Source organism: Chelonia mydas, chromosome 8 (genome assembly GCF_015237465.2).
Source record: "Chelonia mydas isolate rCheMyd1 chromosome 8, rCheMyd1.pri.v2, whole genome shotgun sequence".
Lineage (NCBI taxonomy): Eukaryota > Metazoa > Chordata > Testudines > Cheloniidae > Chelonia > Chelonia mydas.
In genome coordinates, this window is record NC_057854.1 from 88,131,231 (window position 1) to 88,149,523 (window position 18,293).

Consider the following 18,293-nt stretch of genomic DNA (forward strand, 5'->3'; position numbering starts at 1 on the left):
AGAGACATGTTCTACTCCCTGTAATGGCAAGGAGAAAGGACACATATGCATCTGAAGCCCAAACAGTGTTTTGTACTTGCATACCTTTAACTAACTGCTGCTGTAGCACGCAAGACAACCAAATATGGATGTTTCAGAGTAACAGCCGTGTTAGTCTGTATTCGTAAAAAGAAAAGGAGTACTTGTGGCACCTTAGAGACTAACCAGTTTATTTGAGCATGAGCTTTCGTAAGCTACAGCTCACTTATAGGCTATGCATCCGATGAAGTGAGCTGTAGCTCACGAAAGCTCATGCTCAAATAAACTGGTTAGTCTCTAAGGTGCCACAAGTACTCCTTTTCTTTTTATAAATATGGATGTGCAACTTATGGATCAGATTGTAGATTTTCTCTGTACAGATACACAAGGGAGGGTGAGGGCGCACTGAGCCTTTATTCTGAGCCCCTCCACCCACTTCCAAGGTGAAGTGATAGTTTTTGCACTCTGGGCACTGGGACTGCTAGCACCCCCTGAAGTGCAAGCAATTCTGATTGGAAAGGAGAAGGGCTTTCTTACGATCTCCACACAGGCCAGCTGATCTGGCTGCCCTCAGAATGGTGTGCAGGTTATACCCACGTGATGGGTGGCCCAGAGGGCATGCAGGGAGCACCAGGAAACCCTGTGTACATTGCTTTCCAGCGCTCTGCTTGAGGCATTGTGGAGTTGCAGTAACCCCAATGCAGGCCAGTGCTTAACAGGCACGTTTGTGTCCTGTATATTTTTCAGTGCAGAAAGTACTGGCAATTTTTGTGGTGCTGTACAGAGCAACACTCGCTAATGTTACAATGGGGAGATTAAAAAATGGGTGTTTTTTACTGGATTCTCTTCCAAGTGATAGTTAGATGCTAGGAGAAGTTATCTGACCAGATAATCACATTTTATGGTTTTTCCCTTAAACTATCTGGGAATATTAGCTTGCAGTTAGCGTATGGAAGATAAAACTCCATTATTGGATGAACTATTAGAAGTAAGGAATTGCTAATTTATGATTAAAAAATCAATTACAGCAAAGTGTGTTTTCTCTCTTTCCAGAAATCTCTAACTTGTTAGTGGCAACAAAGAAAGGCCAGGAATGGCATCCGGTTTGCCCTCTAGGTCAATTGAGTTTTCATCGAATTCTTAAAGAAGAAGTTAAGCAGGTAAGTAGCTGCTGAATATCAGTTTACTTCGCTGATCTTTTCAGTTGCCTAGTACAACCAAACAAGAACGAACAGCCTTCATGCCTACGGAAATAACATGAAATCTCAACAATGATAGTCTCCCCTCCCCCAAAAGAGGCTTTAAAAAAGTCATTATTAGTTTAAAAGAGCTATTAAGCCACCCAAGGTGAACTCAAGTGTTTTAGCAATGATGGGTTATATGCACTTGCATAGCAGGAAGGACGTACCCCATGTACATGTTTTTCCATCAGGAAGGAAAAACACATTTCCTAGGCTGGTTTTGGGAATCTTAATTTTATCACCCATACACCCTAACCCACTTTGTTTTGTAAAGGTCTTATATTTTTAAAGGCTTGATTCAGTAGAGAAAAACTGTATTGAAGACTGAGATCTTGCCCAGTAGGAAATGAACCTAAGTGATTTAGGAGCTTAAGTCCCATTTTCAGAAGTGACTGAGGGATTTAGGAGCGTATGTCTGTCTGAAAGTCAATGGAATTTAAGTGACTATAAAGCTATGTTTATACTACCAAAAAAAACCTGCAGCAGCAAGTGTCAGAGCTTGGGTCAACAAATACAGTAATTCTTCGCTTAACGTTGTAGTTATGGTCCTGAAAAATGCTACTTTAAGTGAAACGATGTTAAGCGAATCCAATTTCCCCATAAGAATTAATGTAAATAGCAGGAGTTAGGTTCCAGGGAAAGTTTTTTCGCCAGACAAAAGACTATATTTTATATAGATACACACAGGCACACACACACACAGTATAAGTTTTAAACAAATAATTTAATACTGTACACAGCAATGAGGATTGTGAAGCTTGGTTGAGGTGGTGAAGTCAGAGGGTGGAAGAGGGTGGGATATTTCCCAGGGAATGCCTTACTGCTAAACGATGAACTAGCACTCAGCTGAGCCCTCAAGAGTTTACACGTTGTTAATGTAGCCTGACACTCTACAAGGCAGCACAAATGGAGGGAGGGGAGACAGCATGGCAGAGAGAGACTGAGACACACACCCTGTGTGTGAGAGAGACAGAGGCGCATTGCCCCTTTAAGTACGCTGACGCCACTCTAAGTACATTGCGTTTTTAAGTAGATCAGCAAGTTGAGACAGCAGCTCCTGCCAGCAAGCTCCCTCCGTCCTGAGCCCTGTGTGTCGTCCCCCCCCACTGCTCTGTGAGATGGGGGGCAGGAGCGGGGGACACGCTGATATTAGCACCACTCTTCTCTTTCTCACCCTCCCCCCCACGCACAGCAAGCAGGAGGCTCCTGGGAGTAGCTCCAAGGCAGAGGGCAGGAGCAGCACATGGCAGTGTGGGGAGGGACAGCTGAACTGCCTGGCAATTGATAGCCTGCAGGGCAGCTGCCGCACAGGGAACTTAGGGGAGTTGATAGGGGGCTGCCAGTCCACCCTGGTTCCAAGCCCCACCAACTAGCTCCAACGGGCTGCTCTTTCTGCAAGCAGTGGACAAAGCAGACGGCTGCCAAACAACGTTATAAGGGAGCATTGCGCAACTTTAAATGAGCATGTTCCCTAATTGATCAGCAATGTAACAACATTAACCAGGACAACCTTAAGTGAGGAGTTACTGTAGCAGTGTAGTTGTTCCTGCCTGGGCTCCCTCTGGAGAAGGAACATCTGCAGTGCTGTTTGTAGCCATATATTTGGGCTCATGGTGTTTGCGCTCTGTTGACCTGGGCTCTGAGACTCACTTCGTTATATATATAGGTTAATAATCAGCACATACATACTTTCTTCCTGCAAAAGAACCAAGGAGAATCCTCTGTTAATTTGAGGGGAAATGTCGTTTGTTTTTTCTAATATGCCTGACAGTGAGTTCCATTGAAGTACTACTTGCTGTAATTTTTTGGTAACACTTTAAAGTAACACATCAATGTCATCCTGTTGTAAATAAGAGGCCAGTCATCATTAATTCATTTGACATTCATTCTAATAACATTAAATCATGCTGGACTTGTTTGGTATTAATGTAACTCTACTGTCTGACATCCTATTAATACTAAATGAGTTCAGCATGATAAAAAATGCCATTTTCAGAGAATACCAAAAGGAGAAATAATGAGCTGGCACTTACTGTAAAATGTTACTAGTTTCTCTTTGGTGATAGACTGCTGATGGTGAAATCTGAAAATTACTAAAGCAAGTGGAATAGGGAATTCTGAGTGGTTGCAAGGACTTGTATTAAGTATTTTTGTAGCTCTACACCGGTTTCTTTGATGCCTTGGTTTGAAAATGCCGGTTATACATTATGTTTTAGGATGAACACCTTGGAAGAGGAACAAGAACACAGATTTACTCTGGGATTCTTAATTATAAGGAAGATGAGACTGAAGGGTACCAGGATGAAAAAGAGAAGAAAGTCCTTCTCAAAGTCTTGGACCCCAGTCATAGAGACATTTCTTTGGCAAGTTCTTTCTCTTTTCAGTTCATAGTATACAAACAAGTAGCCAATGCCACCTTATTCATGTTCAGATGTTCATTATTTAAATAACATTAGTTTTGTATCAAAACTGAGGAAGTTGAAAATTTAAGGCTAGCATTTTGCATGCAAGATGCTACCTAACGTTCCCTGGCAATACTCATGCACCTGACAAGATCAATCTAACTTAGTCAGGAGTCAGTTTTTTCAGATGAGTCACAAATCCAGGCCCTGATCCCACATGCAAGTAACTTCTGAAGTCAGCAGTCCCTGAGTTCAGTGGGCTATACACAGGGATAAGCACTTGTTGTAACTACTAGATTACGCCCTGGTCCTGCATGCAGTAGGCTTGGAGTCAGGATGCTAGAGTCTATCAGCACCTCTGACACTGATACACCATATAGCCACATGTAAGTCACTTAACCTCTCTGTGCCTCAGTTTACTCCTTGTGAAGAGGAGCTGCTACTATACAGGAGGATGGCGAGGCTTAATGTTGATAAGATACTTTGAAAACCTTGGCTAAAGAGTTGGCATGGTGTATAAAGTTTAAACAACAGCACTTCTACTGCACCTTCGCTGCAGTGGTGTTTATGTAGCACTTTAATGTGTTGTTGATCCTGCATGTTACAGGAGTCACATTGGTCTTTCCTGAACTTTATAATATTGTTATGTCACATTCAGTTGTTTCCTTATATGCCTTACTTTAGGATAGCCACTGAAATGCTGGTATTTACTTTTACTATTTCACTTTCTAATAGGCGTTTTTTGAGACAGCAAGCATGATGAGGCAAATTTCCCACAAACACATCGTCTTCCTTCACGGGGTCTGTGTCCGCGATGTAGAAAGTGAGTTCATTTAAAATCTGTCAATGTGGCTCTTACGAAGTGAAGACATAAGCCGTTAAGGGAAGGGTAGGTCTTTTTGTTCAGCGCCTAGCACAACAGGTCCTAGTCCATGACTGGGAGCCTGAGGCACTACTGCAGTATAAATAATAATCAAAGTGGTGGTAGAATTGGAATGAGGAGCCTTTCCTTCAGCTGTGTGTCATATCAGAGTTTTCCCTCCTAATGCCACCTATCTTCAGACAGTGTTTATAAGAATGGTTTCCTTGGGTCAGGAGACCAGGCAAGGTATTGACTTCCCACTCGTTGGAGTTTTGCCTGCCAGTAGAGGTTACCTCCCAGGTCAGGGTTGAGGAGGGGGCCAGTGCATATACTGTACCTATTATGTGGCCAGTGGAACCCTTTGTTAATCTGGATCCTTCACAAGCAGTGAATTCACTTCTGATTTAAAGCATTAGTACAGACACGGTGGTGTGGTGCAGATGCTCCAAAAATGTAGCTCTGCATGAAAGACCCAGTTATGTCCTTTGGGTTATTTCAGACATAATACTGTTGCTACATACTGAAGGCATGACTCTATTTTTGTAGATATCATGGTTGAAGAGTTTGTTGAATTTGGGCCACTGGATCTCTTTATGCACCGGAAAAGTGATGTTCTCACAACTCCTTGGAAATTCAAAGTAGCCAAACAGCTGGCAAGTGCATTAAGCTACTTGGTAAGTAGGCAGCATGCTAGTGGGGGAAAGTACTGCCTGTAGGGTTTTTTTGGTCTAAATCGCAAAATTAGTGTGCAATAGCTGCCTGTGAAATTCCTTTTTCTGGGTATTGTTCAATAGAACACACAGGAACATCTGTGGTCTGGGGTGGGGTGGGGTGGAAGTCAGACCTCCTTGTTGTTTTTATTATATTATTTCAAATAATGTCCAAGGCTCCTAGAATAGCAGATGGGTGCCTATTTAATGTCAAATCTAATACAGTGCCCATCTCTGCCATTGTATGACCTCAGGCAAGTCACTTAATGCCCCTGTCCTTCATTTACATCCCTTATGAAAGAGGGATGATAATTCTTGCTCATTTTTATATAGTGCATTGAGATCTGTGGGTGAAAGTGGCATATAAGTGTGCAGTTCCCCTCCCCCTTCCTGCTCCAGGAGCATTTCTCCCAAGCTACTTGTTGGAGCTCAGACTGGATACTTTACATCTCTCTCTTGAGCTATGTAAGCAAAGGTATTTGCATAGCATGGCTGCATCATTGTATTTATTGTAACCCTCTTTTAAATACAGGAGGATAAAGAGTTAGTACATGGAAATGTGTGCACGAAAAATATTTTATTAGCAAGAGAGGGAATTGACCATGAATATGGTCCTTTCATTAAACTGAGTGACCCAGGAATTCCAATAATGGTGCTATCCAGACAAGGTACCGTATAAAATCAGATTATTCATTTTACTGTGGTTGGGAAGGAAGAGAGAAAATGTTGTTTTACCAGATAGTTCCTTCCGGTTGACAGCCTGGTATCTCTCTCTTCCATTCTGTACAGCTTTGAGTTATAGTTTTGTGGATACACATAATAAAGTGGTATGTTGCTCACATTCGGTGTATTTGGTTATCTTCGTCATTCTGTGCGCACACACACACAAGATGTAAAAAAGCAACACTGGGTTTAATGAGCTAATATAAGAGGAAGGGCTCAGGGCACATCCGATACGTGTAACTAGTTATTTGTTAAATTGCTGTAGTGCAATAGAATGCTGAATAACTTGACAGTTTTTCTAGCCCTTAGTTGATATTAACTCCAGATCATGTAAACTGTCTTTTATCTAAGAATGTGTCGAACGAATCCCTTGGATTGCACCTGAATGTGTTGAAGATTCAAAAAATTTAAGTGTTGCAGCAGACAAGTGGAGTTTTGGCACAACACTATGGGAAATCTGCTATAATGGAGAAGCACCCCTGAAAGATAAGACGTTAGCAGAGGTAAAAGTCTGTTTCATAAGTCTTACCTTGCTGTGTGAAATGCATCGTCTTTGGCACTTATTGTTTCCATATTAGACTTGATAGTAGTTTAATATTTTCTGTTCAACCAGCTATTTAAATCCCATGTGAAAATTCAGTACAGTGGGTTTGCTAAGGAGGATGCTGCTGCTTAGAATACTGCAGGTCTGAACTAGGAATTGGGCTTTGCCTGACAACAAAGATAAATAACTAATGCTTGACTACTGACCCTGTATCAGCTTTTTGAGGGTGGGATTTCTCAACCCAGTGTAAAAAGTGATTAGTGCTAATGCAGGAGCTTTTGAGGCACCTGCACCAAAGGGTTGCACATATGACATGTAAATCACACTATTTATCCCAAAGCACTTGACAAATAAGACAAAGATTCAATGAAATTTAGTTACCTCTGGAGGGCAAGATCCAGCCAGCACACTGAATGAGTGGGAGAAAAGGGCATCTAGCCAGCACCAGCAGAGCAATGTACTGCACTGACAGAGCCAGATGGAAAGCCCTCCCTCCATTTTGATTTTCACAGGTTTCATTTATTTGCTAACTGTTCCCTTAAGCCACTCCCAAGACACTCACACACACCCAAAAAAAAGACCCCTTAATATCAATAGACTGTCATCTCTGTGTCTGGATGTTATTGGACTAACTCAGCTTATTTTCTGACTAGATGTCTGCAGTTCTTAGCTCTTAGAATCACTGACTCTCCGATGTTAATTAACACACAGCCCCCCTCATTACTCCTAGCCATTCATCCGTGCAATCAGAGCGCTTCCAATAACACTGGCTTCCTGTAGTCTGAAACATTCACAAAGGTAGACAGGATTCCCTTCCCAAAACAATGCCATGCTGGGCTCTCTTAAGAACATAAGAATGGCCATACTGGGTCAGACCAAAGGTCCATCCAGCCCAGTATCCTGTCTACCGACAGTGGCCAATGCCAGGTGCCCCAGATGGAGTGAACCTAACAGGTAATAATCAAGTGATCTCTCTCCTGCCGTCCATCTCCACCCTCTGACAAACGAAGGCTAGGGACACCATTCCTTACCCATCTTGGCTAAAAGCCATTAATGGACTTACCCTCCATGAATATATACAGTTCTCTTTTAAACCCTGTTGTCGTCCTAGCCTTCACAACCTCCTCAGGCAAGGAGTTCCACAGGTTGACTGTGCACTGAGTGAAGAAGAACTTCCTTTTATTTGTTTTAAACCTGCTGCACATTAATTTCATTTGGTGGCCCCTATTTCTTATATTATAGGAACAAGTAAATGACTTTTCCTTACTCACTTTCTCCACACCACACATGATTTTATAGCCCTCTATCATATCCCCCCTTAGTCTCCTCTTTTCCAAGCTGAAAAGTCCTAGCCTCTTTAATCTCTCCTCATATGGGACCCATTCCAAAGCCCTAATCATTTTAGTTGCCCTTTTCTGAACCTTTTCTAATGCCAGTATATCTTTTTTGAGATGAGGGGACCACATCTGTACGCAGTATTCAAGATGTGGGCGTACCATGGATTTATAGAAGGGCAATAAAATATTCTCTGTCTTATTCTTTATCCCTTTTTTAATGATTCCTAACATCCCGTTTGCTTTTTTGAGTGCCGCTGCACACTGCGTGGACGTCTTCAGAGAACTATCCACGATGACTCCAAGATCTTTCTCCTGATTCATTGTAGCTAAATTAGCCCCCATCATATTGTAGGTATAGTTGGGGTTATTTTTTCCAATGTGCATTACTTCACATTTATCCACATTAAATTTCATTTGCCATTTTGTTGCCCAATCACTTAGTTTTGTGAGATCTTTTTGAAGTTCTTCACAGTCTACTTTGGTCTTAACTATCTGGAGCAGTTTAGTATCATCTGCAAACTTTTCCACCTCGCTGTTTATCCCTTTCTCCAGATCATTTATGAATAGGTTGAATAGGATTGGTCCTAGGACTGACCCTTGGGGAACACCGCTAGTTACCCCTCTCCATTCTGAAAATTTACCATTTATTCCTACCCTTTGTTCCCTGTCTTTTAACCAGTTCTCCATCCATGAAAGGATCTTCCCTCTTATCCCATGACAACTTAATTTACATAAGAGCCTTTGGTGAGGGACCTTGTCAAAGGCGTTCTGGAAATCTAAGTATACTATGTCCACTGGATCCCCCTTGTCCACATGTTTGTTGACCCCCTCAAAGAACTTTAATAGATTAACAAGACATGATCTCCCTTTACAGAAACCATGTTGACTTTTGCCCAACAATTTATGTTCTTCTATGTGTCTGACAATTTTATTCTTTAGTTGAAACAATAGTAATTTGCCTGGTACTGATGGTAGCCTTACCGGTCTGTAATTGCCAGGATCACTTCTAGAGCCCTTCTTAAATATTGGCGTTACATTAGCTATTTTCCAGTCATTGGGTACAGTAATTGATTTAAAGGACAGGTTACAAACCATAGTTAATAGTTCCGCAATTTCACATTTGAGTTCTTTCAGTACTCTTGGTGAATGCCATCTGGTCCTGGTGACATGTTACTGTTAAGTTTCTCAATTAATTCCAAAACCTCCTCCAGTGTCACTTCAATCTGTGACAATTCCTCAGATTTGTCACCTACAAAAGGGTTGGGAATCTCCCTGACATCCTCAGCCATGAAGACTGAAGCAAAGAATTCATTTAGTTTCTCTGCGATGACTTCATCGTCTTTAAGTGCTCCTTTTGTATCTCGATCATCCAGGGGCCCCACTGGTTGTTTAGCAGGCTTCCTGCTTCTGATGTACTTAAAAAACATTTTGTTATTACCTTTTGAGTTTTTGGCTAGCTGTTCTTCAAACTCCTTTTTCGCTTTTCTTATTACGTTTTTACATTTAATTTGGCAGTGTTTATGCTCCTCTCTATTTACCTCACTAGGATTTGACTTCCACTTTTTAAAAGATGCCGTTTTATCTCTCACTGCTTCTTTTACATGGTTGTTAAGCCACAGTGGCTCTTTTTTAGTTATTTCCTCGCATCCTCTCTTTCATGCTGGGATTTCTCCTTTCTTTCTTCCATCCTCCCCCAGTGCCTGGCTGACCCACTCCCTACTTCCTTTCCCCATTCCTCCCTGTCAGATGTTAAGACCTGTCGCACCCTCTGCCCTGCCCCCTTCCACTCCTGCAAGCCTGGGACTCCCACATCCTTCTCTGTTGCACTAATATTCTTTAATCAAACCAAAGCCATGTTCTCCCTCACCACTGCTGGGATCCCTGCAGCTAAGATTCCATTTGGGATTCTTCTCCCTTGAAGTTCTGCTCTTCCAAATAAGAGGCTCTTCATTTCCTAGCCTGCATAACAACTACTAAACTGTTCAAGGAACATATCTGGGTCCCTTAGCCACTGCCTGAGAGGAACAGGTAGCTCAGCAGAAGAGCTGAGCTACTGAAAGGAATTTGCTGCCCTGACAACAGCGTGTTCCACCATCCTCCTTTCCCCTCCCTAAAATGCGCCTTCTAACCAATACATCATGGGGGCAGCAAATCCTTAAGTTCCTAGACAATGCTTTTCGTGAGGGATGCAGTGGCAAAAAGGAGATATACACCAAACCCTTCTCAGAAATGGCTGCTCTGAGCTATCCCAGACTATACAGAAACTAGTCTTCCCCTGGAAGAAGACACCTGTGCAGAGTTTCTGGTGAAAAGGAACTGTTTTGTGGAAGCTGGGGTGGGAGAAAGATCAAAGTCAGATTTGTAATGGAAAGTGTCTTACGATAGCTCTGGAGTTAAAGTATGCGTCTGTAATATAAGGTCTGCAATCCATGCTGGGTTTTCTGTCTTGTCTTACAGAAGGAGAGGTTCTACGAAGGGCACTTCATGTTGGTAACACCATCCTGCAAGGAACTAGCTGATCTGATGAAGCAGTGTATGCACTATGATCCCAATCAGAGACCATTTTTCAGAGCAATTATGAGAGACATCAATAAAGTGGAAGAACAAAGTAAGAAATGATTTTGCGTCTTAGTTTGCTATTAAAGGAAGGTTGATTTATTTAGCTAAGTTGGATACTTTAGTGTAACTTCATGTACTAGCAAAGATTTACCATGACAACACATACTGGTAGCAGAAATTCTATGTGTAATACTATGGAGGGTGTGAGTTTTATATTGTTGAAACAATGGGAATAAAACATGTCTGTGGATATGTGGAAAGACTATGTAATTTCTGTGTTGCGTGTGGGTTAAGTCAAGTTGAGCTGAAATAATTGCAACCAGTTTTGGTATTGTGTATGTCAAGCTATGTGGGCCCATGGCTATGGCTAGAGTCATTTGGGAATCTTAATCAGGGCACAGATGTAAGTACAGAAAACTGTGGATCTGATCCAGGTTGCTAAAGGGCATCATGTTTTCAAAGGAAACTTGACGTTACTTTGGACTTCTCTGCCCCCAATACTGAATAAGCCACTTACTTAGTCCTTATTCTGTTAATTAGCACTTTTCATGTTCCAAGTGCTCTGTCAGACACTAAACAACTAATCCTTATTTCATCTCTGGAAGGGAGATGTGGGGCTACCCAAAATACTCATCCCCTTCTGTAGATGGGGCAACTAAGTCTAAATCTGAATCTTGGAGAAGAACTCACAAGGACCCAGCAGCTTAGCAGAGCTAGGCATTGAGACGAGCAGCAGAGCAGGAGGTGGGCAAACAATCAGTGAGGGGAGGGAGGAATCTCCTAGCATTCAGCAAGGAGGAGGAGGGGCTCAAGGGAAGAAGTGTCCACTGCGAGCAGGGATAGACTTGAGTCAGGAGCTTTGGATATGAGTAAAACCTAAGGAATAAGGGGACTCTGGGACCCTGTCTAACTTGGACTGTGTTGATGCTGTTTTCCATGTCAGATCCTGATATTATCTCTGAGAAGAAGCCTTTCGCAGAGGTCGATCCCACTCTCTTTGAAAAACGATTTTTGAAAAGAATCCGAGATTTGGGGGAGGTAAGTAGAGTGGCGTGTTTAGGCCGTGACATGAAGAAGCAGACATACGACCGAGCCTTCTCTCGCTGACACTGCTCCCTGGCAGCATGGCTCCTTTGGGCGCCCCTGCTGCCTTCCAACCAAGGAATTCTCCCAGTGCAGAGGAGTCTTTGTGGAAGAAGAGGTGGTGTGCACTTTTAAGCAAATTGCTTTTAGGGCTGCTGGAGGAGTGGGGAAGGGGATGATTTACAGGTGCCTCCACTGCACAGAGACAGGGATAGCGTGAGTACGGGCATCTAGGCTAACCCCTTCAAGATAAAAAGGACAGAGCCAAACATGGAAGGTGCACTCCACACACGGATTTGGGGCAAAATCTAGCCCAGGGTGATCAGAATTCACTGGTAATATGTTACCCAGAGGAGCAGCATCACCAGTCTGTCTCTTTTTGATGTACCCTTTCTGTAGCATGATGAGAAAAACTGAATTGTAAATGCCTGAAGTATTGCACTAAGCATTATCTGGCTAGTGATCACAGTCCAAAATGGTTTCCTTTTTTCTTTTAAAATTAGGGTCACTTTGGCAAGGTTGAACTCTGCAGGTACGATCCAGAGGGTGATAATACAGGAGAGCAGGTGGCAGTAAAGTCCCTGAAACCTGAGAGTGGTGGGAATCATATCGCTGATCTGAAGAAAGAAATCGAAATCTTGAGGAATCTTTATCATGAAAACATTGTGAAATACAAGGGAATTTGCATAGAAGATGGTAAATTTTCAAGTAGAAGATTAAAAATATAAGATTTTTCCTTCTAAGGTTCAGCATAAAAACTTACTCTGGATATGAACTTAGATTTTTTTCTTCTTGGTGTAGGAGTTAAAATCTCTCTGAAGTTTCTCCCCTTCCCTTTTTATGCACTCAAAACTTTAAAGTGGCCACACTGGCTGCCCCCTCACGAAAAGTGTGTGTGTAGACAATTAACTATGGCTCAGTTACAATCCCGTGGAAAATAGAGCATTTATTAAGGAAGCACAGACATAATCATAACTATTCCTCATATCAAAGCAATTGTGGTGCCCATAAGGTCATATTTACATTAAATCCTTTGTGTGGCTCTGTCTCATTAAACATGTCTGCATTCTTCAGCTGTCACCATGATCGCTATTTTAACACGTCAGTATTTGGTTGGGAGCCACAGTTATCTGCCTTGTGAAGTAGGGTCTCTGTCTTCTTATCCATTCATGCAGCACCCAGCACCATGGGTGTTGCTGACACTGATTGGAGCCTTGGGGGCAATACAGCCATGAATATAAATACTTCCAAGTATAGGAAAAACCCCCAGTATGTTAGATGCCACTAAGGTGGTAACGGTTGAGCAAGCGTGGGAGGATGAATGTTGGAGTTAAAGCTATCGCGAAATGAGCATTCTTACTATGTTTGCAGGAGGAAGTGGGATTAAACTCATAATGGAGTTTCTTCCTTCTGGGAGCCTAAAGGAATATCTCCCACGAAATAAGAGCAAAATCACTCTGAAACATCAGCTAAGATATGCAGTTCAGATCTGCAAGGTAAGCCTGGAAATGGAGCCTTTCAGCAGCACAATGTCTGTTTAATTTGTAAGTACTTGAAAAGGGGGTAGGGGGAGTGGTGTACATGGACAAGGTCCCTGCTCCTAGGGGGTTTGCATTACTTATGTCTCTTACCATGTGTCCAGCAGCTGAAACCTAATGGGGATAGCGTACTTACCAGTGTGGAGAGCCGCTGCGGCCTGAGCTCATGGAAAACGAGTGGTTCTGAAGGAAGGAGGAAAGGGTGGTCGGCACGCAGAAAAGCCGGCAGCAGCTCCAGCAAAGAGGATGGGAGTGAAAAGTTGCTAAATGTAGACGTGGCAGGACAAAAGGGAGCATTCAGGAGGGGGACCATGGGCAGAGCTCAGAAGAGCTGGAAACAAGAACCAAGCAGTAGGCAAGAGGAGAGCTGTGCTGGATCTCGGAAGCTAGGACAAGGAGTGTGCACTTGATACAGAAAATGAGGGAGCAAGTGGAATGATGTCATAACAGCAGGAGTGGAAGAGTGTGTTAGGAACGTGGGGAGGGGAGGCGACAGCCAGGTTGTGAGTGTGGGAGAACGGTGGAGTAGGCTGGGGGATTAGATACCATTTTAAATGCATCTAAATTTGAAATCAGTGGGTCATTGTGGAATAGATGCTGGAAAGACAGCTAGGTGTGAGACTGAGCAGAGGCCAGAAAAGCAGATCAGGTCACCCAAGGGCAGAGTTTAGAAGGAGCAGCAGCTGAGGACAGACTGACAAAATGGAGGAGAGGGGAGACAGAAGAGCCACGAGTAGAGATGATGGTGTGAATAGTGAGTGAGGTAGAAGAGAAGTTGGGGAGCTGATTTATGAAAGGAGGTGGGGAAAGCAACATGGACCTGAACACGCGGGGCGTTAGTGTAACCGGCTTTTTCTCCCTCTTCAGGGAATGGATTATTTGGGCTCTCGTCAGTATGTTCACCGGGATTTAGCAGCAAGAAATGTCCTTGTTGAAAGTGAGAACAGAGTGAAGATTGGGGACTTTGGCCTCACCAAAGTAATTGAAACCAATAAGGAGTACTACACGGTCAAAGACGATCTCGACAGTCCTGTGTTTTGGTAATGGGATACTACAACTCAGCTTCATTAAATAGTCTGTGTAATGTAGTCATTTAACCTGCTCCAGGAGACGAATGCTTTCTGGAACTGTTTTTCTGTTTCGATAAGTCATGTTTTCCAAAGTTAATTAACCACACACACAAATTCCATATTGCCATCCACCCCTCTTATATTGAATGATTACCCTTTATATTTCTTTTTAATATCTTATTTGGCTTATATGGCAGAAGCTGGGAATGGGCGACGGGATGGATCACTTGATGATTACCTGTTCTGTTCATTCCCTCTGAAGCACCTGGCATTGGCCCCTGCTGGAAGACAGGATACTGAGCTAGAAGGACCTTTGGTCTGACCCAGTGTGGCCGTTCTTATACTGATGTGCTGCATAAGGGTTTTGACCTGGATGGTATATTTTGATTGCTTGTGTAGCAGCTCAAGCCTTGTGGCCAGAGAGAGGAGCTCAGTGTGTGTGTGTATAATTCCTTTTATATACTCACATGTTCCTGTATTCCACACAAATGATATCGTAGACAGCTTATTTTAAATGCATGCGGGTTAAGCCATCAATTTCACCTTTTACAACAGGAGTGTATGTATTGAGTGATTTGGGCAGCACTTACTGAAATTTAACAGCGCCATGTTACGTCCGTAGGTATGCTCCGGAATGTCTGCTTCAGAGCAAGTTTTACATTGCTTCAGATGTCTGGTCATTTGGAGTGACGCTGTACGAACTACTGACGTACTGTGATGCAGAGTCTAGTCCAATGGCGGTGAGTGGTAGTGAAAGGAAATGTTACTTCAACATCAGCGACTGAATTGTAATTCAGCACTAATTCTGCCCATAAATATCTTTTGAAAAACAGCAACATGAGCTTTGTTGAAAAAGACACATCTGAATCATTACCTTACAGCTTACTCAAAATCAGTGAAGAGGTAGAATGAATTTCTCTAGCTTATGGAAACAAAAGGTCCGGAGTGCTCTTTTCAAACATGGACTCTTGCATCTGGATGCTCAAACCATCAGTAAACCTTTTTGCTTAAGAACAAATTTGAGTATCTACACGCGGGTGTTCGGTGTCTCATTAAGGAAGCCATGTTTAAAAAATTGTGCTTCTTGTACTCTCATGATGGGATGGGAAAGAAATGAGAATACTGCAAGCTATGGTATGAATACGGGTTTATAATTAGTCTTCATTTTGAGATTAAGTATTTCTCATGTCAAGTTTAACTGTTATGATTTCATTTGGCAAGAATTATAAATAAAGATCCACATGGCTTTTCCTTGTTACAGGAGTTTTTGAAAATGATTGGCCCAACTCAAGGCCAGATGACAGTAACGCGGCTTGTACGTGTATTAGGAGAAGGAAAACGCTTGCCTCGGCCACCAAACTCCCCAGAAGAGGTATAAACTAGATTGATAGCCAAATGTATACAAACGAACTTTTCTTCTCAAGTTTTCTGAAGCATTATGTTTAAAAAAATTTTCCTAATGAGATTCCCAAGTCTGACACCTCCACAGAAACAAAAATCTCTTTAAGGTCTGAGTCCCGTCTAATTCGTTATATAGTCCTTTGATTTCTGAAGTATAGAGCCGGTGCATGTGTACCACACTGAGGCTGTGTTCATAGAAGGTTAGGGTTAGAAGGGACCTCAGAAGGTCATCTAGTCCAACCCCCTGCCTGAAGCAGGACCAATCCCCAATTTTTGGCCCAGATCCCTAGATGGCCTCTTCAAGGATTGAACTCACAACCCTGGGTAGACACCCCATTCACCAGAGGACTCTACCACTTGTGCTAAAGGACAGCTCCTTTTCCTTTTAAGGCGCTGGTGATTAGTTCCTGAGCCAACTCCCACTGAAGTCGTTTGGATGCTTCCTATTGATTTTAGTGGGAGGTGGATCAGGCTTTTAGTCACTTGGCCCGAGGCACCTGTGATCCCATTCACTAAGCTGATGTTACACTCTAATACTTTGACAGGTTTCAGAGTAACAGCCGTGTTAGTCTGTATTCGTAAAAAGAAAAGGAGTACTTGTGGCACCTTAGAGACTAACCAGTTTATTTGAGCATGAGCTTTCGTGAGCTACAGCTCACTTCATTATGCATCCGATGAAGTGAGCTGTAGCTCACGAAAGCTCATGCTCAAATAAACTGGTTAGTCTCTAAGGTGCCACAAGTACTCCTTTTCTAATACTTTACGGCTCACTTGTTATGTACAGCAGAGAGCCTGTAATGCTGTAAGTAAAGGTGGTGGTGTTGTTTCTACCTATTCTCATAACTAATGGGCCTGACACTCTCTCTCACCCCAGATGGACCAATACCTTTGATTTAAAAATGTAACGGAAGCTCACTTTGGCTCAGATCATCAGCTAGTGTAAATCCACATGACTTTGTTGCCTTTAGTGGAGCTACTCCAGTTCACAGTAGCTGAGGAGCTGGCCCTTTATTGAGAAAATGAACAGTCTACTAGTAATTCACCCTTTAAATTTTTTTTTCTCGTTGCTAGGTGGACCAGCTGATGAGGAAATGTTGGATATACAATCCAGCTGACCGGACGACCTTTCAAAATCTTATTCAAGGATTTGAAGCACTTATAAATAAATTATAATTAGCATTTTTGTATGGTCAGTGCTTTAAATGTATGTCCGATATAAATACCCAGGTCCTTTTACTTTAACTACTGTAGTCTGGCTACGCTAATACGTGTTTAAGGGTTTGCTTTTCCAGTGGTTTCCTTTTTTGGGGATCAAACTATTTAAATTCCCTAGCAGAAAATCTTTAAGCACTCTGCTCTTGTTAGAGTATTACTGATTAGAAAAGGTTCATTGATCAACCCATCCATCACTTACATTATACTGAACTAACCCAAATTGGAAAGAACTGTGTCAAGAAAGGGAATTTATGATGGCCCCCAGTGCACGTCAACAGATGAAGCACATTAAACAAGTGTTCTGCAACTAGAATGATTTTCCTGAATAACTAACTCAGAAGATTGAGCAGAACTTTCCATGGCAATTTAAACTGCTTTTCAAATAGGAAATTAATTTTTAGGAAAGTGGTAAGGAGATTTTTAAAAAAAGTGGACTGGGCAAAAAAGGCCATCTTTAGCTGCATATATACATGTAAATATTCCAAAAAGAGCATTTACCAACTTTTATGATTTTGCATTTCATTGCAGAAACCCAGTTTCTTACTACAGCTTTTTTTACTTTTACTAAAACAAACAACCCCCCCCCCCCTAAGCTAAGTACTTTACACCATTTTTATAGTTACAATTACAGTTATTCTATGATATGTAGGAGAGCTGCAGCATGGGGACACAAGGAAGGGAAATTAAAAATCTTATTTTCTTAACAAACACCCCAAATGTGTAGGTCAGGCCATTACTGTGATGAGCCACGGGAAGCACTCTCTCAACTGCATTCTCCATTGATGTGCAGGTTATCTTTGACGTAAGAGAATGAAGGACTGTAAAGTTTAAAGTTAGAGTAATATTTTTGCGGATTGATTGTGCCATCACAAAGAGGATTTTCCTGGAAGCTATGTTTTTTTGGGTCAGATATTTTTCTGTCCTGCACTCCATTGCATTTATTAACACCTGTTTAAAAAAACATGAGGAACAAAAATTAAATGAGTGTTAATATATTCTTATTGCATTAGAAACAGATTTTGGATCCCAATTTGGTATGCAGACTGCCAAATTATGCAATTACCATATATACAATTAACCAGACTGGGTCTGCTTGAGTTCTATGACCATAAACAGATTTTGAAGTTGAATCAAGGGTACTGAAGTCATATTATGTGAATTGGGCAAGCTTTTATTGATGGTAGATCATTCAAACTAGCATCCTTTTGCTGATCCTCTCCCTGGAATTTAGGCAATATTGTCTCCCCCAAACCTGGATTATTAAAATGCTTAGAGGGCACATTTATTTAGTGTCAGCAATAACTGAAAAATGTCTTTACACATAAAAGTATTACTGAACCCCAAACAGGTAGGATTCATTTTTACAGTATTATCTTTTATTTCTGTACTTTACTTATGAACCTGAGTAGAATCTATATGCACTTTGTTACTCTTTATACAAATTAATAAAGATTTTTTTTTCTTCACTTGTGTGTGTTAATTATAAATTACACTGTGCAAAGCTGTTACTTTTTTAGGGAAGATAAATTTGAAACTTTGCGATAGTACACTTGTGTAAAATGATACATTACAATGGCTTCCACTGAGTGA

At 41.9% G+C, this 18,293-nt stretch overlaps 1 protein-coding gene across 5 annotated transcripts in view; it reads left to right on the top strand.

The window, feature by feature from the left end:
* The window catches only part of JAK1 (Janus kinase 1), a 105,712-nt gene extending 87,543 nt beyond the window's left edge, over positions 1-18,169 (top strand). For all 5 annotated transcript variants that reach the window (XM_037907909.2, XM_037907910.2, XM_043521546.1 and 2 more), the window contains 14 exons: positions 1,072-1,178; positions 3,476-3,622; positions 4,397-4,484; positions 5,070-5,197; positions 5,766-5,901; positions 6,308-6,459; positions 10,295-10,445; positions 11,340-11,434; positions 11,983-12,175; positions 12,851-12,975; positions 13,885-14,057; positions 14,710-14,827; positions 15,349-15,459; positions 16,560-18,169. In XM_037907909.2, coding sequence (XP_037763837.1) covers positions 1,072-1,178; positions 3,476-3,622; positions 4,397-4,484; positions 5,070-5,197; positions 5,766-5,901; positions 6,308-6,459; positions 10,295-10,445; positions 11,340-11,434; positions 11,983-12,175; positions 12,851-12,975; positions 13,885-14,057; positions 14,710-14,827; positions 15,349-15,459; positions 16,560-16,661 — 1,826 coding nt within the window. In that variant the 3' untranslated portion in view covers positions 16,662-18,169. The remainder of the gene's footprint in view (positions 1-1,071; positions 1,179-3,475; positions 3,623-4,396; positions 4,485-5,069; positions 5,198-5,765; positions 5,902-6,307; positions 6,460-10,294; positions 10,446-11,339; positions 11,435-11,982; positions 12,176-12,850; positions 12,976-13,884; positions 14,058-14,709; positions 14,828-15,348; positions 15,460-16,559) is intronic.
* Positions 18,170-18,293: the final 124 nt, after the last annotated feature.